General features: G+C 37.8%; 1 protein-coding gene across 1 annotated transcript; it reads right to left on the bottom strand.

Annotated features, from left to right (window-relative positions):
- Window positions 1-7,164: 7,164 nt before the first annotated feature.
- LOC140774772 (NADH dehydrogenase [ubiquinone] iron-sulfur protein 4, mitochondrial) lies at window positions 7,165-19,748 on the bottom strand. The gene is made up of 5 exons (XM_073117877.1): window positions 19,497-19,748; window positions 15,328-15,416; window positions 12,508-12,637; window positions 10,974-11,003; window positions 7,165-7,478 (listed from the first exon to the last, which is right to left on the bottom strand). Exons 1-5 carry the CDS (start codon window positions 19,644-19,646, stop codon window positions 7,422-7,424), a joined length of 456 nt encoding a protein of 151 aa, XP_072973978.1. The 5' UTR covers window positions 19,647-19,748; the 3' UTR covers window positions 7,165-7,421.
- Between the last annotated feature and the right edge of the window lie 3,307 nt (window positions 19,749-23,055).

The raw sequence follows: 23,055 nt of genomic DNA, 5'->3' as shown, positions 1-23,055 counted from the left end.
TAATGGTGTTGGACGAAGCAGAGGATGTGAAGAAAAAGGAAATGGTGGAAGAGGAACTAGAGGATTTAGTGAAAGACTAAGAAGCATTGGAGAGCAACGAGGAGGTCCATACCGAGATATCCATGTATGCCAACACCGACGCTAATGCACCTAGTATGTTGCGGGTTAATGGTACCGTGAAGAACCAACAACGAGGATCCTCACCGACACTAGGAGCACCCACAACTTCATGAATAAGCGTGTGGTCAAGAAGATAGGGATCGCTATAGACGCTACTTTGGGATTCGATGCTTGTCGAGGGAGATGGCATGATGCTCCAAGAGAACGACGTTTGTCGAGGGCTTCTTTTGAAGATTCAGAGCAATCCCTTCACCTTGGATCTTCACCCATTGGCCTTACAAGAGGCTGACATTGTATTGAGGACTCAATAGATACAAAGTTTGGGCCCGGTTACCTTTGACTTCTCAGAAATGTGGATGGACTTTAAATGAAGTGGTAAGCGAGTGCGGTTAGACGGAATTCGACTACGGCTTAGAGCCCAACTTCAACTGATGGTGGGACTGCCAAAGGTCGGATGCCATGAAATTTTAATGCAATTAATCCAGAGTCAAGTAGACCATGCAAAGGAAGAAGTACCCGCTGATTTGTCTGTCTTACTGAAGGAATTAAGCGAGGTGTTTGAGAAGCCATGAGGCATGCCACTGGCTTGACCCCAAGACCACCGTATTGAGATTACTCTCGAAGCGAAACCAGCTAATGTGCAGCCCTATTGGTACCCATTTATGCAAAAGGAGAAGATCACAAGACTTATCAAGGAGATGTTGGACAACGTAATCATCCAATTGAGACAAAGCTTGTACTCATCACTAGTTCTCCTAGTGCGGAAGAAGGACAGGACATGGTAATTTTGTGTGGATTATCGTGTACTCAATGCCATCACGGTGAAGGATAGGAATCCCATAGCTGTCATTGAAGAACTCTTGGATGAGCTCTCGGGGCTTACTTTAGCAAGTTAGACTTGAGAGCCGGCTACCACCAAATCTGTGTGAGGCCCGAGAATGTGCACAAGATCGTATTTCGCACGCATGATGGGCATTATAAGTTTAAGGTCATGCCTTTTGGACTCGCTAATGCCCCCTCCACCTTCCGAGGGTTGATGAATGACGTTTTTAGGGCGTTATTAAGGCAGTTTGTGCTTGTCTTCTTTGATGACATTCTTGTGTACAATCGCTCATAGAGGGAGCATCTTATTCACATTTGTGAAGTATTATAGATTTTGAAGGACAATAAGTTGAAGGTGAAGGTGTCCAACTACTTATAGGGCCAGTCGAGAGTGGAGTATCTCGACCACATTATTTCAACGGCAAGAGTGGAAGCCGATCCCGCCAAGGTGCAAAACATGATCCAATGGCAGATCCCAAAGACACTAAAAGAATTACAAAGCTTCCTTGGATTGGCGGGCTACTACCGTCGATTTCTTGCCAACTACATCGCCTCCTCTTAACATCACTACTGAAGAAGGGAGAATTTTATTGGACTGAGGCAGCAACGAAGGCCTTTGAGGAGTTGTTACGAAGTAAATTTGGAAAGATGTGACAATAGACTTCATTGAAGGACCACCCCAGGTTAGAGGACATTGTGGTAATGGTAGCAGTCGACCAGTTGACGAAGAGTGTGCACTTTTCAACTTTAGTGCACCCGTACACTACAAAGAAGGTAATAGAAATTTTTGTGAAGGAAATAGCCCGGTTGCATGGAATGCCAAGGTCAATAGTTTCAGACGGCGATCTAATCTTCATGAGTCACTTTTGGCAAGAGTACTTCAAACAGTAAGGTACTGAACTAAAAATGAGCTCGACGTATCATCCGCAAATTGATGGGCAATTCGAAGTCATTAATTGCTGCCTCGAACAATATTTGCGATGCTTCATCAAGGAGCAACCGAAGAGATGGCTAGCTTACCTACCCTAGGTGGAGTACAAATACAACACGGCTTATCACACCACTATCGGGATGACCTCCTTCGAGGCTGTCTATGGGCGCATGCCCCCAACATTGTGATCATATGACCAGCTGAGCACACCTGATTGTACCAACATAGATGAGGTGCTAGTGGAATGGGATGAAGTACTCAAGCAGCTCAAGCCTTCATCTAGCAGCGGCACAAAACCGAATGAAGCAAGTATATGATCGCAAACACTAGGAAAGAAGCTATAAAGTTGGTGACTGGGTCTATGTTCGACTCCAATATATCGGCAAATCTCAGTACGAACTATTCAGAACCAAAAGCTAGCACATCACTTCTTTAGTTCATTCTAGATCCTAGAGAAGGTGAGAGCGGTTGCATATAAGTTAGACCTACCCGAGTCATCCCGAGCTCACCCAGTTTTCCATGTATCCAACTTGAGAGCTCGAGTTGGTCCAGTTGAGCAAGTTGCAGCACAACTATCGAGCCCAAATCAGAGGCAGTTGAGCCTACTCCAGAGAAGGTCATAGCATGAAAGAGGGTCAGACGTGAAGGACGAATAGTCACAGAGGTGTTGGTAAGTTGGATCGGACAAACATCAGAGCAAGCCACATGAAAACCCAAGGCAACCTTGATGGAGCGATATCCTGAAGTTGCACTTTGAGGACAAAGTGAGCGGAAGCATAGTGAAATTATGTGATTTGGACCTCACCGAGTTATCTCAAGCATAGATATACCCTATGGGAGTCTACTCTTATTATTGTTTTAGTTATTTTCTTCAGAAAATAAGGATTTTGTATTGTTGCATTCGAACGCGAGAGGGTCACCCCTCGGTGGGGTGACGCAATTTGTACGTAGGAGTTCGCATCGATAGATAACGCAATTTATATATTCGAACACATTTGACCCCGTTCGAACGCCCGCGTATAAATGCCTATATATGTTCGCATAGGCAGAGAATGTGAATTCCGCGTTCGACCCTGTTCGAATGCGATTGACGAGAATTCATTATTTCTAGAGTTATTATTTGTCATTTTTAGTATTTTTTATTAGCCTCTTAAGATATGGATGACAACCAAAAAGATTATTATGAATGAATATTGATTTCTATCATTTCCATTCCTCTCTACCCTAATCTTCCTTCTTCTTCATTCAAGCTCTAGTCGTACGCCATCTCGACGTTAGTGATCCTCTAATCTCCTTTGTCTGTTGTGTCCTCCCTCCTCCTTGGGATCTTGACCATTTCTCCCCCCTTCATCCTTATCCTCTTAACACCACGATCCATCCATCTCATCACCATTATCATCCCTCTCCCCATCATCACCATCACTTGTCACCCTCACCATCACCCCCCACTTTTACGTATTTTTGTTCCAGTTTTAGTCAGAATATACAAAGAGAATAAATACTAATCAGGAAGCTACGGATTGATCACCTCTAGTTTCGTAATTTTCTGACTATGGTAGAATATTTGGTGATTATTTTTCTCCGGCTACGTAGGCTGCTTTCCTACATTCGACCTTAAGCAGTTAGCAGACTCATGGTTCATATCAATTTTTCTTTACTTCTTCTCTGTAGCTCATTTTGTGTGGGTTGGACCGCAGCCCACTCTAGCCCAACTTTTTTAGGTTGCGATCTATGGACTGAGCCTTTGAGCTCAATCCGCCTCTTTAATTTAGTGGGTTGTGAGTAGGCCTACAAGCCCACTTTCTTAATTAGTTGTAATCTGGGCCCTTGAGCTTTGTCCACCTTGTTAGCCTGCTATTTACATCTAGGTAACAATCCAGCCCAGACCCTTAGGCCATAAGTTGGTCAAAAAGTAGATTTTATCATTTATTTATTATTTTTTTTATCCTATTATTTTATTAGTGTTGAATATTGGACAATACAAAATATAACTATTAAAATTATAAATCATGTTAATTTATGTAATTTGATATTAATGACATTGACAAATTATAACAAGGAATGATTTGAATTTTACTCTTGATAACTCATTAGATCAATATAAATTAATATATAGTTGCTCAAAAAATGTAAGACCCAAGTTGAACCTATCCTGACCTAGAGTGACAAAACCTGGCTTATGAGTTAGTTTTATAAAAGTCATCTTACTGTGTACTGCTTATTTTCATAAATTGTTCGACCTGTTTCTATGTGAGGAGAATAGTGAGACATAGGAGAAACTTGATAGTTGAGAAGAGGTAGCGTACTTACATATACATTTTAGACGAGTTTAGATCCTGTGTTGCTCTTTTAGTAGTAAAAATGCTTGATGATGATTGTTATGTCTTATTTGCATGCATGTACATTATTTACTTTATTGCTGGATATTTATTGTTTATCATTTTAAATTCCAATTAGATATCATATGTATAATTATAGTTTATGAATTTTGATGATCACACTATATAATATGATAGAATACATTCTACCACTTGCATGTATCATTAGGTTGTTGAGTGATGTCTAAGCAATGCTCTTTATTTAGCCCCAGGTTAATGGTACAACATATTATATAATACTTATATTATTTGTGATCTATCTCTGAGGTTGATTTAGCTTATGTGATATGTAAGCGATCACATTGCTTTGTATGAAGACTAAACACTTAGTGATAATAGAAAGTCGATCGTGAGGTAGGTCATAACTCTAGAGGTATCTAATGATGCAAGGTTAGAACGTCCATTGAGCTATATTCTGTATTTGATAATTCTGCTATGTGCGATAATCTTGTTTTATTCCATGATTTACTTAATTGATGATGATGAAGATGGGATATGGGCTTACAACTAGAACCCCTAGTCTGATAGTCACAAACAATCGATCATATGTAGTATTGTCAGACATTTATGGACGATGTTACCGTTAGATGCCTATCTCTCCTCGATATATAAGATTCCATGAGAGCCTATAAAATTTACAACTTTGAGTGAGAATAAAGTGATATGCCCTTGTAACTCTTTGAGCTTAACATATGAATCTTATTGATCCTAGAACTAAGTAAGAATTTACTAAAAATCATATCACTGATATTTTATTTTATGGTAGTATTTGTGAGCATACATTATAATTGTTCGTCATGTATTATTATTATTATTGGATTATCTTGGACTATACTTATTGGGCTGTGTGCTTAACATCTTGTTACGAACCGGACTAATAAGGGATAGGATGGGTATTTGGATTGAAGGGAGTTCTTGATAGTGATGGAAGCGGTTTTTGTGATTAGAGAAGGAAATAGGATGAGGGGAAAGAAGAGGTAGGTCCTAGAAGAAGTAGGGCCGCGATAGACGATGAGAAAGATCTAACCAATGAAGGTTAGGGGACGATGAGAAGTTAGGGCAACGAGAAAGAATAAGAGAAAGAGACAGAGAGAAAGAGAGAGATAGGAGAAGAAAATATAATTTCATAACATTACCCAACTAGGGTGTACTCCACAATACTTAGAGGCTACCCTTTGGACTCAAACAATAGAAATAAAACTCTAAAAAATGAAGTGTTCTCACCGTGGTGCGTTTGAATGCACCCGAGGCCGTTCAAATATGAATTTTCCGTTATCTGTCTTTGCGAACGTGTGCAGGCGTTCGAATGGACGCGTTTGAATGAGCTCAATGCCGTTCAAATACATAAATTCCGTTCTCTGTATTTGTGAACGCCTGCAGGCGTTTGCATAGTGTGTTAGAATGCGGTCCCTTGCGTTCGAACGTTCCCCCACAAAAAACTTTATTTTCTTCCAAAACAAATTTATTTTTCTTGATACAACTTGATCCAACTCTAGTTGTATCACATCTTTTGGTGGAAATGTTTCAAATTTAGAGAAGGATGATATGGAAATCTGAGGAGTAGTTGATTGTATCATGATGTGGTTTTATTTATTTTATTGTCTAGTTAAATTATAGCCTTACGTAGGTTTTATGTTTTGACTATTATATATGAATATGTATCTCTGGAGGCTTGATGCAGCGTGTGGTAATATTTTTTGGATTTGTTTGCTTGGATTGTTTTATTATATTTTGGGTACTATGTGGAAATATTTATCGATGGGTCACGTGAACTACATGGATTTCACTAATATGAAGGGAACATATATTTGGAGGTGAGTGTTAATCTGAATAATGGAATGTGCTCTCTTTGTCTTCTTTCCAAATATTTGCTAGGCAAAGGAGAAACTACAACTTCACTGTCCAGTGGGAGCGGCCTTTAGCAGCAATGGAGCTGGCCAAGTTAATCAATTGGCAGGTCAAGAGCTTAGTTTCATATGGGATACCGAGATACATGATAGAGCTGGCGCGCTGAGGAAAAGAAGGGTGGAGCATGAGCACACTGACATACAGGTGGATGCCCCATATATGCATTAGGACAGGGTTAGCCGAATTGGTCTTTTAGCATTCTCATGTACAGGGGAACTAAAGTCGTTTCGTCTAGATGGAGTGGTGGCCAATTCTAATCTTTACGTTCTTCTACCATATAATCAAATGCAAAGAGTGTGATGGATATGTTGGATGGGAGATTGGTTTGGCCATAGAGACTTGGATTAGTTAGTGGAGAAATAAATTTGATGGAAAAGTCTTCAACTGAGCACTGTGAAACATTTGGATTTACGTTCTTCTACCACATAAGTAAATGCAAAGAATGTGATGGATATGTTGAATGGGAGATTGGTTTGGCCATAGAGACTTGGATTAGTTAGTGAAGAAATAAATCTGGCGGAAAAGTCTTCAACTGAGCAGTGTGGGACATTTAGATTTACGTTTTTCTACCATATAATCAAATGCAAAGAATGTGATGGATACGTTGAATAGGAAATTGGTTTGGCCAAAGAGACTTGAATTAGTTAGTGAAAAAATAAATCCCGTGAAAAAGTCTTCTACTGAGCACCGTAGGACATTTCCATTTATTTGGAGGGGATGAAATGATCATGCTCATAGTTCTGCAAAAGAGATGGCGTACATATTGTTCAGTGAGAGTTGATTCGTGATGTACCTTTTGATTCAGTTCCCACTATATTCCTCCTAGCCATTTGGCTTATCTTCTCAACCAAAAATATAGCAAAACTTGTTATTTAGATAGATCAAATGATAATTCAACTGGGATATCCCCACTCTCTAAACAATAAAAGGAACTGTTCAATTGATGGAGCAACTACATTAAGGGAAAAAAAGAAGTCAAACACTGGCATCTCTAACATCACAAAATGTGAGAATGTACGACATTTCTTTCCAAAAGCAAAGTCTTTCTTTGAAGACAGAAAGGACTTCAGCCGCCTGAGCCGAATTTTGAATGAAAAGAGTGTTCAATTATATCTTATTACATATTCCACAGAAATGTGCATCTATCTTGTATGCGTTTAGTTTGACAAAAAGGACAATCAGATGATAACAAATTGGAGAAAAAACACAACCAGATCCCTTGTTATATCTCTTCACAACATTAAGTTAAAAGGGAAGATGGCTCAATCTTCATTCTTTGGAAATCCCTTCCACTTGAAATTGTCTGCATACGACTTGACCTGCAAAAGTTTGTATTATAAAAGTTAAAAGGACGGGAGAGACTAAAATGTATATAACAGCAGTAGAACAGAAAAAGAAGATATCCAGTAGTGGCACCAAAAGTTAGAATTAGTGCATGATAAACATATTAACTACCACCATATAGCTGCAGTTAAGTCACTGCATATTCTGACACAACGTCTAAATATGTATTTAGGAATAAACATAACTAATGATAAAAAGCAATTGAATTTGGCAGAAATTTACAAATTGAAGGCAAAAAGTTTTCCACCATCCAGGATTGAGCTCAAAAGTTTACAATTCAAGATAATGAATGTAAATCTCGGGCTTTTTGTGAACCATCACAACTGGTTATCCTTTAGATTCTCAGAGACTGTTCTCAATCTGAGCCTATTCATACATGATCCAAAGACCACCTCAATAGGATTTTGAGACATATAAAGAGATATCCTATTATCTTCTTCTTGAAATGATAAAATACCTTAACAAATATCTTGCCTATTATTTTGTTGCCACAAATTTAAAACATCCAAGAAAGTAAAAGTGATACCTACATAATCGAAGCCGTTACCACTGTAACATATCAGCCTGGATTTGATAGCCAATTTGTCAAGATGTACAAACTACAATATAATCTTTAAGCAATACAGACTTGTCTCAGCCAGGGTAACAAGGAGTGACGGACTCAATATGATGCCCAATAAAGATGTAATTGTACAGCAGAGAGAAGAGAACTGTGATTACTTCTGTTAACCAAATTGTTAACCAGATTTTACAAAATGAACCAGCTTCAAGGGGGGAAAAAGAGATCAGTTGGCCAAGTACAAGAAATATGAAAAATGCAATCTGGCACATAATGGTTCAGGTGAACAGAGCCAAATGCAATGTATAAATTAGAAGAAAGCTGAGAGCCAGAAGAAAATAAGTTCAGACTCTAAGAAAGCCAGCAAACAGACTTCTTAACTTCATCGTACTGTTGAAAATTGAAGCTATAGTAGCTTATGAAATAACATCAAGTACACATACATATTTAAGGCAGGTGACATCAAACATTACTGACATGATTCGCTACTTCCTGAGTGTATTGCCAACTCCCAACAATGTTAGGTTTGAGCACAAAGACACTCTGTCTGCATTCAAACTGATACAAGATAACAACCTTAAATAGGTTCGTGAGCTCCAATCAAAGTAATGTCTTTTCTAGACCTGAGAACTCCCCAAGTAAACACAGAGAAGATGAAGTACTAGTTCACTATGACCTCATTGGTTTGCACAATCCTCAGTCCCATCTTGTTCTGGCAGCCAGTGCTTGTACCAAATGGGAGTTCCACAATATAGAACTGATCTAGCAACTCCCAAATTAACCACTACATATTTACATAAGCAATGCTAGACTGCTTGTCATAAGCAGACTTAGAAAAAAATGCAAGTGAAGCAGATGACATGATCACCTAATTTACAGAATGGTGGCTTAAGAATATCTACATTCTCATCTCTCCATACAGCATTTGATTGGCTAGAGCCCTATTTATTCATAGACTGTGAGAAATTCCATCCTAGTCTACCATCCCCATAATATTAGCAGAACAACAAGGTCCTTATTTAGATTGGAGTCTGCCAAGAAGATGTACAAATAGAAACCACTTTCCTTCACAATTTCACATAACTTGTTGACATAGAAACAATCTCAAATTCTTATCCTGTATTAAGAGAGTACATGTAGTTTCCAATGATAACTGTAGCTTGCAGTTGAAATTATCCAGCTCAAGAAACAAAAGAGAATAAGATTATAAAAGTTGGCCTCCATCTACTGAATCTGAATGAGTTATTGTCCAACAATTCTAAAGATACTAACTTCATGTCAGTCATCAGGTAAATGTCAAATTGCAGCCCTTGCCAGCTTTATACTCTAATATTACATACATAGTCTTGTTATGTTACATAGACTGAAAAAACACTCCAACCTAGTGGAACTATATTTTTTAAAAAGAATGATGGTTTTGTGCATCATAGTTTGTCATCAAAGACTAATTGAGGACCCTTCATTCTGGTGTAACAGTATTTGTTCATCAAATTTGGTAACTAGGCCTCTTCTGCAATTCCAACAATATAGAAATTAACACTAAATCTTTAGCCAGACAAAGAAGAACTAAGCTGCCATATTGGTAAATGCAATTAAATCATTTTCCATTCAAATTTAATGCAGCCAAGATGAATCCAAAGATGATAAATTTAATGTACCCTTGTTCGTTAAACATGCACACAACTATCACTGAAAGAGTTGGATTAAAACACTCATCTTGAAGCCATCCAACTTCCACAAAGTGTCTTGAACACAGCGAGACAGAACAACCCTTTTTTCTAAATAATTTACATAAAAGAACTTTCACAACAATATCAGTCATCATATATAAAGTGAGACAGGATATTTATGCTCAATTTTCTTGTCCAATTCTATAAGTCAGCTTCCTCTTTGGAGTTGGCATTCCAATCTAAGATAGCTTATCATAGTTTGGCAATCTCAGCCAATAAGCAAATTATTAGCAACTTCCATATATAATTTTTATCATGGATGCCAAAAAATGTTAATTTCTTCTGTAATTCACGTAAAAGTAAAGCAGTGATTCACCATTGGTGTCAATTGCTTTGCCGATAAAATAAAGCTCTTATCTCAGGTTACAATCTGCTAGTGCCTACGAAGTGAAGACCAAAAGTGGATTTCTACATTTCCACAACTTTGACACCTTAAAACACCAGACAAATATATTCACTCTCTGTCACTTATATTTAGAGAAAAAATATAACACTCACTCCTGAATGATAACATATTGCAACAAGTTATTCCAATATATATTGGAAAAACACATTTATAAGTTTGCCACAGCTACCTTTTCGTGTTTTGATTGTTCTCCTTTCTTTAAGCTCCAATTTTCATTTTATCAACAGACGTATCCACATCAAAACTCGAAAAAATCACTGCTTTGTTGTTAATGTCAGTATATCGTAGACCAAGCATCACAATCACCAGTAGATATTAGAACTTTCCTCTCACATCAAATTTACCTTTTACACAAGGATACATGAATGCCTACATGGAGATTATTTACCATTACTATTTCTAAAAGAACTACAACTTTGTTAACTGTAGAATTTCTATATCAATGTGAAAGTTCATGATATAGAAATTGATGATATTTTGCTATTTGTTTATCTCAGTACTGATTCATGTTGCTACTTATTTAATTTTTCAGTAGCTTACACTCAAATAGCAAAAGATCATCAATGTTACTATTAATAGAAATTTCATGATCATATATTACATGTATAAACTGAAAAAACAATATATATCCTGCATAAACATACACAAAAGACAACATTGGTATGAGTCATGAAAGACACGTTGAAGTTCGAACTAAATAACTAACTGGTAACCCATAGGCACCACTTCAGTTGAAAGATAAGAACATCCTTAAGGAAAGAAAATAAGTAGTTACCTTCAAAAGAGGAGTATGGCGCTTCCTTACCTGCACAGAATGAAGCCAAAATATAAATGTGAAGGATACTCACTAATTAAATTTATAAAGACTAAATATAAGTAAAACCATAATCACTAGTTAAAGTGCTCCAATTAGACAAATCATCCGTCACTAAATCATGTTTGGAGTGACAGTATCTTCCTTCCAGAGCAAGAAGAAATGAGACTCATATCTCTGTTTAGAGCATTAGTGGACCGGTCATAGACATCAAAATAGAGGTGTGGAATTGTTATTAAAAAAAAATACTCCAATTATATTTACATCTAAAGTCACATGAGAAGGGAATAGAAATGTAAATTGGCTTGCATAGGAAAGATGTACTCTGAAGTCTGAAGGCAATAGAAATGTAATGGATCTGTAGAAGGGGTTGGCTATGCCACGATAGATATTGTTTTTTTATCAGATGGTCTATGATGGAATGTACAACAATGAAATTAATCACAAGGCAGTTTGGAGGATAATGATATTTTCTACAGGTGCTGCAGTGTTTGTAGACATTGTTAGGATCAGGATTCTGGCTTGTCAGTTACAAAGAGATAAAAAAGACCGAAGCAAAATGACATCACGAAACATGAAAAGGTCCAGTTAGGCCAGCATAAAGATGTAAAAGGAAGGAAATCAAGCAGCAAGAGAACTTTTCTAATGAATATATGGACCTTTTATCACCATAACAACGAAATATACAAGGCATTGACATAGATGATATTGGCAATCCTCCTACATATTCCTAGCAAGTAGCAACCTCATGCTTAAATTGCTAAACTTTTATACACAGAAGACTATTGTAAAATTTGAAGCATGAATGAGCTTTTTTTTATGTTTGCAAATCCTTACTCTATTTTGTTAGACTCCTAAGTTGTCGCTGACAGGCAGCTTCTTTTGGTACTCTGTATTTGTTATATTCATTTGCTTTTCAAGTACTTAAAAGATATTAGAAAAAGAAAATCAAACCATCGAGAACCAACATTGCAGGTCTCTTCCATTCATACAAACTCCTCTCTCCTGTGGAAGATTGAAACTGACAGCAAGGTTTTCTAATCTGCAGCACTTGTTCGTGCTAGCAAGCTGCTGCAGACACAAGACGTGCCCACCATATGGAGGGAAGAGAAAATAATGGACAGCGGTGAGGGAAAGAGAGGAAGAATGAGAAAGGAAAGGGGGGGGGGGGGGGGTATATCATGCACTAGTAACTGAAAATCATGGTAATATTTGATGAACCGAGACAAATCCCCATGTTAAAATAATAATAATAGTAAAGTAAAGATCCTTGAAAAATGAGTATCATCATATATCACCTGCAAATTCTTTGTAGGATACTGGTGTCAAGAGCTAGTCTGGTATGAAGTTCAGGATATTAAGCAGGGCCAAGCAGCTCACAACATTTGATTTAGTAAAGTTCCCAGTCAAAATAAATTCTTTGCTTTGGTTCAGATAGGACAGTAAAGTCTAAATTGCTACTGTGATGGACAACGAATGAACTAAAAGTACATACCACATAATCCCATCCATGTTTCTCAGCAAAAGCTTTTGCAGCTTCTTCGCTATCAAAACCCAGCGCAGAATCACCCACATTGGCATAAGGGTCCCCTGTAGATGTCCAACCCATCAATGGATTCTCCCACCTGAATTGATATCAAGGTATCAACAACAACAACTAAACATACAAATTATAATAAGTAAATATGATCTTGCCAGATAAACATGCATCAGAGTGCAAAGACTAGGAATGAAACAATAAGAAAGAAAAGGCATGACATCAACAGTGAAATATAATCAAATGAGATGAACATTCTTATAGTGTTATATATGATATTTATCCACTTTTGCACTTCAAAGAATCTCTTTATCCTCAAAGAAGAAAAGACATTTCAAAGTCTTCAGGTTGATGGGGGTCATGATCAAAGGTTGAAGTATAACAGTAGCAAAACTTTGACAGCCATATAGAAGTAATGTTTTACAGGAAAACCAAGCTCAAACAAAATCAATTCAAAAAGATAATACTGAGGACAGAAATGTACATAAATACTTTGTGAACATCATGTCTAATATAGAGTAGAATGCTACCACCAAATCTTCTGTTGGAAAATCATAGATTATACGGGTGGAGGAGAAAAATTCCTCATACTAAGAGAATGTATAAGATCAAGATTTAAAAAAAAGAAGAAGAATGAAGGCACAAAAGAGAAAGACAACAAAACATCCCAAGTGGATAAAGAAGTAAAGTAAACAACCTATGACATGACAAAACCTGCATCCACTATTATGACAGACAACTACAGTAAAAACCCGCACAAAATAGCTATGAGCAACTGAACCAGCTTTATCAAGTGAGCACTCCAACAGAATTTCAAGCTTCAATATACTATATAAAGAACTTTCTCATATAACCAGACGTTGGGAAAAGATTCTTAGTTTAGTATTTGTGGACTGACATCAAAAGCAACCCCCAGGAAAATTGGTGATTGCAAAAGCACACTGAAAGCCTTCAATTTGAGTTTGCTTTTCTGCTTTTGGCATCTTAGAGTCCCGCCATGATGTGAAAGAGCATGATAACATATTTATCTATAGATTTTCTTCATAAACTCAGTTGTCTTCAGGCAAGATCTAACCTTATTTAGCGAAGGAGATTGTTTCTTGGAGAGAGGAGAGTTCATCCACGATGGAAGAAAATTAAGGGACTTATGATACTCTACGGAAGCTCATCCCAAATAAAATTATGGTACTCATTGGGAGGTGGTCTTGTAAAGAAATTTTACCAAATAAGAGGAATGATCTCCAACATATTTAACCTGAGATGGAAGATAATCTTCAGCTGATGTTGGCTGGAAAACTACTATCAGAAACTATGTTAGAACACTTCGCTAACTTGTTTGTGCACTGGTTCTTCCCTATGGCTATCCTAACCTCATTTTTCTTCAAGAGTGACACTTAATCTCGTACTCGGAGCAGCCTTCTCAAACAAGTTATCTCAGGAACAAGCAGTTATTTATTTATTAAAGCTTGCATGAAGAATGCATAAAAGATGCTCAGCAAGCACAGGTTATAAAAGATGATAATGTATATCCCATCTTACTTACAGAAAAGAAGACCCACTACAATAGAGTAATAAACAGAATTTTATTTTTATTTCTTTTGTTTCCAATTCTAGTTCCTGTTTGTCCCTACCAATAAGTGTCTAGACCAATCCATAGTGCTTTGGAATCCATGTTATTTGGCATCTAGACTTTGTAGACTCATTCTGTTTCTAGTAACATTACGCGGTATCTGAACTTCAACCGTGAGGTCACATATAGTTCAGACATAGCATAGGTCAAGGCATGGCCACTAATATGCTTGGGAAATTGACATGTCAAATGAATTATATCCCTTATGAGTATTGAAAGTTCTTTCAGTTTTTTGACCATTCAGATGCTAGTTTTGAGGAAAAAGAAAAAGGACAGGCCACAAAAGCTATAGGTAGAAATGAGAATGAAGAATTAATCAAATATTCAAATCTCAAAAACAAAACTGTTCCTCCATAGCCAATCATCCATAACATCAAATAGACCATTTCTTCTTCAGTATTCTACCAAGGGGCAAGGACTATAGACATAGTGATCCTCCTATACAATTTACTTCAACCATTTGTGAACACCCCATATCATTTCCTCAAGTTGTTCCAGAGTAGTATTCCATGTTGGGAACTAATGAGCTTACGTCTAGGAATTCTCCCAATTGTTCCCTAGCCAGATATTTATTATCCCAATTTTATCAATCAACCACCTACTTTATTAATCCAAAGATAAGAGGGTATAAAACAAAACAATGGTTTTGCCCTTTACCCAAACCATACTGCCTTCTTGCAGTCTTCCTACAACTGCCTCTATGAGACTGGCATTTCCACTGCCATACTTTCTCTCGGTATTTGCAGAATAAAATAACTGCAATAACTTGCACATCTGCAACTAATCCATTCTTGCAACCTTGCTACAAGCCTACAACTGCTTCTAAGGGACTGGCATTTCCACTATCGTACTTTCTCTCAGTATTTGCAGAATTAAATCACTGCAGTAACTTGCATGCCGAAGAGTTATCAGCAGCCATTGGAGCTCAAATGTGTCTTATCGATCCTACAAATAAGTTAACTAATAAGACTGACGATGTGTAAGTGTAAGTATATAATAAATACTTCATACTTCTAGTAAACATTTCACGGTCATTGAACGTTGTAATGTATTGCTTGCATGTAATAATAATCATAGCATTTTCCAGGATCACTCTATTCCTTTAATTGGAAGAAAGAATAACCATCATGAGTGGAACAGGGCCATACTTTTGGGTTGATACGAAATTAATTTTCCATCTTCCAACTTTTCCAGAACCTTGTTGAGTTGCAGTCCTAGCTGGTGAATAGATAATGACCTGTATTCACATGTGAATGAGTACATAGACAACTTTTCAAATAAGAGAATAAAAAACCAAAGGTGAGCATGCACGATGAGGGTGGTGCAGCATGGCAACCATGTCAACCAAAAATGGAATCATGTAAAAGCAGCTCAGTTATAATTTTCTAACCCCATTAGGCCATTACACACCAGATCAACTATTTTTGAACGGCATATACAAGATCTAATCAACTAAATTCAGCATCTCTTCAACCTCAGGAATTTTTATTATTGGAACAAACAATATCAAGAGGAACACAACTAGCTCAAGTAATTGGAAGCTGTTCCTTAGTCAAAAGGAGCAAATAAAATACAACCATTTTGATGATAGGAGAAAAGAATGTTGCCAAAAACAATGTGTCCAAGTTCACTAGGACAATGGTGGTTCTAAAAAGCAAGCATAAGCCTCCTTTATGTAAGGTTGTCCATAACTTAAACTAGAGAGTAAGGTTTCAAAATTCGATATCAGAATCAAGATTGGTCATCCGAAAAAACAATATGTAATCAGCCATCCATATTGGATCAAAATATATTTTAATTATGTAAAATTCTAAATATTTTTAAAAAATACAGAAAAATTTCTAAAAATAACAAGAAAATAAAAAATTATTATTATTTATGTATGAAGCCTAAAAACTAAAAATGTATTTTCTTAAAATTTTGATAAATATCAAGTTGGCTCTCCCTTTTCTTTCTCACTATCTATTTTCCTCCTACTCCCTATTACTATTTCTCTTCTCTTTCTCTCTTTTCCTCTCTCTCTCTCTCTCTTACAGTCACAAGCCACAAGGCAAATTTTAGTTTTTCTAATTTTCTTTTTTTATTTCTTCTCTGTCCCTCCTCTTTCTCTCTACTGCCACAAGGCAATATTTTTCTCTAATTTTTTATTTCTTCTCTCTCTCTCCCTTCTCTTTCCATCTCTCTCACTCTCCAATCTCTCTCATCTCTATCTCACTTTGTTACTGCAGAAAATTTTTCCTACAGTAATAAAGACTAAAAGTAAGAAAAAGACAGACAAAGAAAGAGAAGGAGGAAGAGACCGAAGAAAAGAGAGGAAGAAAACGAGAGAGGGAGAGGCTAGAGAGAAAAATAAAAGAAATGAGAGACATTGGGCACCGAAAAAAAAAAAGAAATAAAAAAAAAATTAGAGAGAGGGAGAGCTTGTATCGAGCAGGATCGACCTATCCCGACCCGATAAAGATTGAGTATTGGCCGATCTGACTGATACTTGGCCGATCCCGATACGTTTTGGCCGATCCCACTTGGGATCCACCGAAAATTGGAACCATGTCAAAGACCACTTTGTGCAAGGAGGTAGGTCATACCATCATAAGTATGATGAACGGATGATGACTGACAAAAAGCAAGATTTTAAAAGACCATAGGCGATAGATGAATGGGCAAAGGGTCATGAAATGCCTGGACGCTAGGCGGGTGATGCCTAAGAACCACACTAAGCAATTAGAATATGTTGGAAGTAAGGACAAACCAATTGGGGTAAGGACAAACCTAGGATTCAAGATGGGTTAGAAATAAACAAATACAAGAAACAATAATTAGATAAAAAGTAAAATTCATACATACAATCTAAAAATATATTAATGTATTTTTGTTAATAACCATACTAAGCAATTAGAATCCACTAATTTATCACGATATGCAATAATTTGAATTTCAAAATCAATCAACATACTAAAACATGGTTCAAGATATGAAGGCAGTCACCTAGGCGGGATCTAAGCATAGCCTAATTATATTATGTATAAAAAAGGAGTTTACACATGAAGATGGGCATTCTTTAAAACAATGACGAGAAGAAGAATATGACAACATTTATTGTGCTATGCATTCCCCTCCATTAAATAAATAGCTTATTGTCAAGAAACCTAGATCTAATCGGGCCATGTAGTGCAATACACCCATGCTAGTTCTTATATATTATATTCATTTTTATCCAAGGAAATTTTGTTCATCTAATTGAATGAAACTCTACTGAATAGAATAATACGTCCATCATAAGTAGTATATAAGCTAATGCTATGAGATTGATATGACATCTACTTCTTATAATAGCAACAGCCTTGCACTATAAAATCTTTAAGGGCCATGAACAAGCCAATTTCAATTTCCTCATTCTCTCCAGCAGACATCACAAGAATTTTTTTCATATCAATATCAGTGTGGTAAATAAAAATGAGAAACTTTCAGTTCCTAGAGGCCACAATCAACCAATAAAAAGTCATCAAAGACGTAAAAGCTGCAACTAGGGTGTATGGACACTTTGACGATGGAGCATGCCATCAGTCATGTTATCTTGCCAAGACACGATATGGCATCATGACATGACATGATGGCATACCTTGCCCCATGTAAGGTCATTTTGGTGTTACACTATAGTGCGGAAATCGAGTAGGCACTACACATGTCAATTAGCACAATTCATATTGCCAAACACTTTAGTTCATGGTCATAAATCATAATCATAAATTCATAACCACTTCCCAATGAGTGTTTTTTTGAGACTCACATTCAACAGAGACTTTTCTTCCTGTGAGCAAAGCACCCCCACAAAACAAGGTACTTTTACCTTGGTTGCAAGTTCAATAAGAAATGAAATTGATGAGAAAATCAACAGAATAGAAACAGGCTTGAAATAGGAAAGTGGCTAGTATATTATGCGTTCATCATGTAGCCATTAAGTTAAGAGGAAGAAAAAAATACAGCTGAGCTATGAACGACAATGCTGGACAATTGGGAAATACTATAAAAGCTCAGATAGCAAAAGTGCGAATGTTAGTTTATCAATAGGGTAACAAAAAGAAGCATGTGAAACAACAATTCTATGTGATAGACTGAGACAAGTTAGAACTAGCACTCTATAAAGTGTATTACATGAAAATTCCTTTATACTGTTAGAGTATTCCAATAGGGACTACATAGCACACATGTAAAGGGAGGTGACCTGATTAAAGTAATAGGTACCTAAACCTGGAGGTAAGGAGAAATCTAATGTGGAAATAGTAAGAGAAAAGATAATACACACTTGATTGTTGAAACTTCAAACTCTAGAAATAAGGCCACAGTAAGATGTGATGGACTTCAGAAATATTCCTTGCAAGTTGCAACTTTTAACTCTAGTACATCTTGCTGATTTCTTTTCTTTTAAGCACATAATTCATTTCATATTTTCATTACATATTCTCCAATACCTTTCAGAATAATGTGTCAAAGTACCTCATAGACACATGTGAAATTGTTTCTCTTAATTTTGTACTTAAAACATAAACACTCATCTTCTCTATCTACAGACCATGTACTTACTTACAGAGACAAGGAAACTTTTGAGGCCCAACCAATTTTTATTTTATCATTTAAGAAATGGTTAGTTTAGTACTAGAAAATTGTACCAATAATCTGTGCACTCACCATTTTCTTCAAGGGGACTGTGAAAGATCGTTCTCTTTTACATAACTTCATGTCGTTTCCCATATACCACAGGACCCCACCACTAGTTTGAATGTTTATAACTTTGGGAAGGATATATTATAAAGAGTTACAATAAGGATAAAGAATATCTAAATCAAGATGAGCATATGATTTAATATTAAAATTTGAAAGAATGCAAAAAAATATCGAGTCCCTAAAAACTGTCCAACTGCTCTTCTACTAGATGTAGGCCATCAAATCACAATAATGCCTACAAAACAAAGGAGCTACTTTCCCCATAGTAATGTTCTGGTAATAGCATACAGTCCATTTCATCACTCTAGGCTCTTTCAAACACATGTAAAACAAATTTCGCTAGTGCTGCAGATCTGATCTTATTAATTGGAGGAAATATTACTAAACTTTCTCCAATTTTCCTTCTGACTAATATAAAGAAAGCAGACAGCGGAAAAAAGAACCATAGATCTAATGGTCTAAATCTTCAACTTGACAAACCTTCGTATTCTTAATCAACACTCGAATAATTTGAAACGGAAAAAGAATGAGAGCAACAAGAAGCTCTAGTAAAAAAGTAACAAAATTTATCTATGGCGAGGAATGAAATAAATACCTTTCGCCGGAGGTGTTCATCAGGGATCCCAGAGACGATCCCGATCTCGCCGGGCTTGATCTCGACGAGGGCATCCGAAGAGAACAATCTCGTCTGCGAGAAGAGAGAGCGGCCGAAGGAAAGGGCACGTCGTGGGAGAGGAGCGGCCATTTCCACCTCGGCACCAGAGAGAAGCAAAGAGGGGCGTTCTACCCTCGCGAGAGAAATAGAGGAAAATTGCAAGGTTTTGATGCAAGGGACTCTCTCTCTCTCTTTTTCTTTTTAGTTAAATTAAATTAGAAGGAAATTGGGGTTAGCAGTGTGAACTGTGGAGGAGGCAAGCTTGATCGAGCTTTGGGTCTGATCGAGTTTCGAGCACTCAAATTATGTTAAGGCTTGGCACGATAACATTCAAGCCGAGCCCAATACTAGCTCGAGCCTTAAACAAGCCCAATTCAAGTGTATTTAAACGGAGTTAAGTTCAAACCTAATTTAAGTTTGAATCTTGAACAAACCAAATTAAATACTAATTCTTAAGTTGGTCAGCTCAAGCTTGATTTAAGCTTCAATTAAATAGAATGTGATTAGGATCGAATGAACTAATTAGATCAATCCTAAGATGATAAGTGATGATACGAAATATTAGCAAAAATATATTAAAAAAAGTCATTAGATAAATATCCAATAATTCCAAACTAGACCTAAAATAATTAGTATAATATAAGATCAATTTTAAATAAGCCTCAGCTGGATGGTTTATGCTCAAGCTCTCATTGAAGTTAAATTTGAGCTTATTTTACTACTCAAGCTCAGCTTGGTCAGACATCCATATGTCAAAAACTTAGAATACTCCTGCAAAACAAAGCAATGCCTCATATATGGTGCAAAAATACAAAAGATGAAGATCCCTACACAATATTTAAAAGAAGTGTCACAACCTCAATAACAAGAGAGAGAAAAGTTGTAACACTAACAAAAAAAGAGAGCAAGGGAGAGGCGGGCTTGCACATACCCATCCTCACCCCTCTTTCTTCCCTCCTACTCCTTTGCTAGGCTAGGGATAAGGGAAGGGCAAGCCTAGACCACCCATGGGCACGCCAGCGATGGCGTGCACGGAATGCGAACCTCAGGTAGTGGGTTGCCGCCCTCGATTCTCTTTCTCCCTATTTCTTCCCCTCCACTCAATTCATGCCCCTCACCCATTCTTCTTATTTCAATACTTTCCCCCCTCCATTCAGTCGTCATCATGGTTGTCGTTGTCATGGCCAAGCTGTTGAAGTCATCGTCATAAGTGAGTCTTCCTCTCTCGCTCCTTTATTTTGTAGCCGATGTTAGCGTGGCACTTCGGGCGCAACGCCTTCCTCCTCCCTCCGCCTTCGGGGGTTCGACGGCAATTGGTCACTAGTGTGGGTCCTCCTCCTTCTCGTGGGGACGATTCCAAGCTTGGGGGGGAGGGGGAAGCCCCTCCCTAGGGGTGGCAATCGGGTCGAGTTAAGCGGGTTCAGGTCGGGTCAGATTCGAGTCGGGTCAACTTAACCCTAACACGAACACGACTCGATTAATAAACGAGTTATATTTATTAAACACGAATACGACCCGATTATTAAATGGGTAACATGACACGACCCGTCTAACCCGTTTAATAAACAGGTCGTGTTAACATGACACGGTAACACGACCCATCTAACCCGTTAAATAAACGGGTTGTCTTGACACGACCCGATAACACGATCCGTCTAACCCGATTACCCCATATAAAATTTAAAATTTATTAATTCATTCTATATAAATAATGTGTTAAACAAACAAACAAACAAATTAACCTATTATCATCTCAAAACTCATTCAAACATAAAGCTGCTATAATTAAAGCAATCGATGTTCAACAATCATTTCCTTCTTTCATCCTCAATAACAATTTCTTCAGTAATTAAAGCTACAATAGGCTTTGGTGCACTAGAAGCACTAAAGGTTCCAGCTAATATGGAGTTCGATGTATGTTCCAAGGATCGCCTGGGCTTTGAGTTCTTTCTATTGTATCGAAATGCAAAGTTTCTGCTTCCAGCTGGTAATGTATTGATGGCTTCAACAGCAGCTCCAACATGTTTAGCTATTTTAGAGGAAATATTGTCAACCTTGATAAAGGATGTCTCCCTATCAAAAATAAAATGATGAGATTTAGAAAGCAGAACATAAAAATGTTAGAACCAAATGTTATTGTACAAGTTGCATAGCCTGCATAGCGTAATACAATAGCAAAGTAATAACAATGAACAAATCGTAAATACATGTTAAAGCAATATGGCAGCCCACGGTAAAATCTAACCAAGGAAGTGAGGAACTATTAGGAATACATGAACAAATGCTGCTACCTCACTGTAGTAATCTCAAGCCAAAATGCCAAATTGTTAAGCACAAAAGAGGAGATTTATCTGGAAAACACGAAGCAACACATCTCAACTAGACCGTCGACATAGCAAGCGTCGTCGACGACGATTAGGTTCGGCTGCTAGTTACGGTGAAGGATAGCAGTAGGGGTGAAGGCGGCAAGCAGCGACAGTAAAGGCTAGGGCAAATGGGGAAGAGATCCGACGAGGGTGAGGGGGTTAGAGAGATAAGGAGAGAGAGGAGGTGAGAGGCACCCGAACGGAGGCGGAGACAGAGGTAGGAGTCGGGAGGCACCACGGATGGAGGTAGTTGGAGAGATTCGGAGATAGAGGAGGTGCAGAGGCACCGCGGACAGATGCCGGCGAACTCTCGGGGCAGATGGCAGGTGGAGACTAAGCGGGAGGCACCACGACAAGCGGTAGATGGCGGTCGGAGAGATTGGAGAGAGAGAGAGGAGGTGCAGCGAAATCTTTTTTGCGGTGAGATGAGGCGGTTGCGGGCTACGAGCTGTGGCTGTGATGGAGAGTGGAGAGAGTGGGTGAACGATTTAGGTTTTAGAGTTTAGTTAGCTATATATATATATATGTGGGTTGACGGGTTGGCGGGTTAACCCGACCCGACCCAACCCATATACTTAAACGGGTCAGCTATATAAACCCGAACACGATCCGATTATTAAACGGGTTAGGCGGGTTGACCCATTTATGACCCGAACCCGATTATACTAAACCCAAACCCGATTATACTAAACCCAAACCCGATTAAAAGCCGGGTTATCGGGTCGGGTCAAGATTTGCCACCCCTACCCCTCCCCTTCAATGTAGCGCCCCAGCCAGTCATGCTAGGGATTGCCCGCTCGGGCTAGGTGGAGCCATCCTGAGCGCGTCAGCCTAAGCATTTTCTTATTTTTGCTTTTTTATTATTAGGTCGGGCAAGGTCTAAACCCGATTTTTCTTCCTTTCCTTATTGTTATTTTTGTTATTATTTGTCCCCTCTTTCACTACCGCTTAAATTTAGAAATAAGTGTTGATCAAGTGATTCTATCGTAGAGCATCTTAGGACTAGCGCTCACTCTAGAGCCGACCGTGACTAAAGTAGGGACTGTTTATCGTCAGAAATTTTAGCGAATCTAGGTAAGTGGTTTATCAGCTATTATATTTATCACTTAATATGAGCATCTATGACATGCTAA

The sequence above is a fragment of the Typha angustifolia genome, chromosome 13 (genome assembly GCF_048772165.1).
Source record: "Typha angustifolia cultivar Huaian chromosome 13, ASM4877216v1, whole genome shotgun sequence".
NCBI classification, from domain to species: domain Eukaryota; kingdom Viridiplantae; phylum Streptophyta; class Magnoliopsida; order Poales; family Typhaceae; genus Typha; species Typha angustifolia.
The sequence above is the reverse complement of the archived record's forward strand: the minus strand, read 5'-3'. Positions and strand labels throughout refer to the sequence as shown.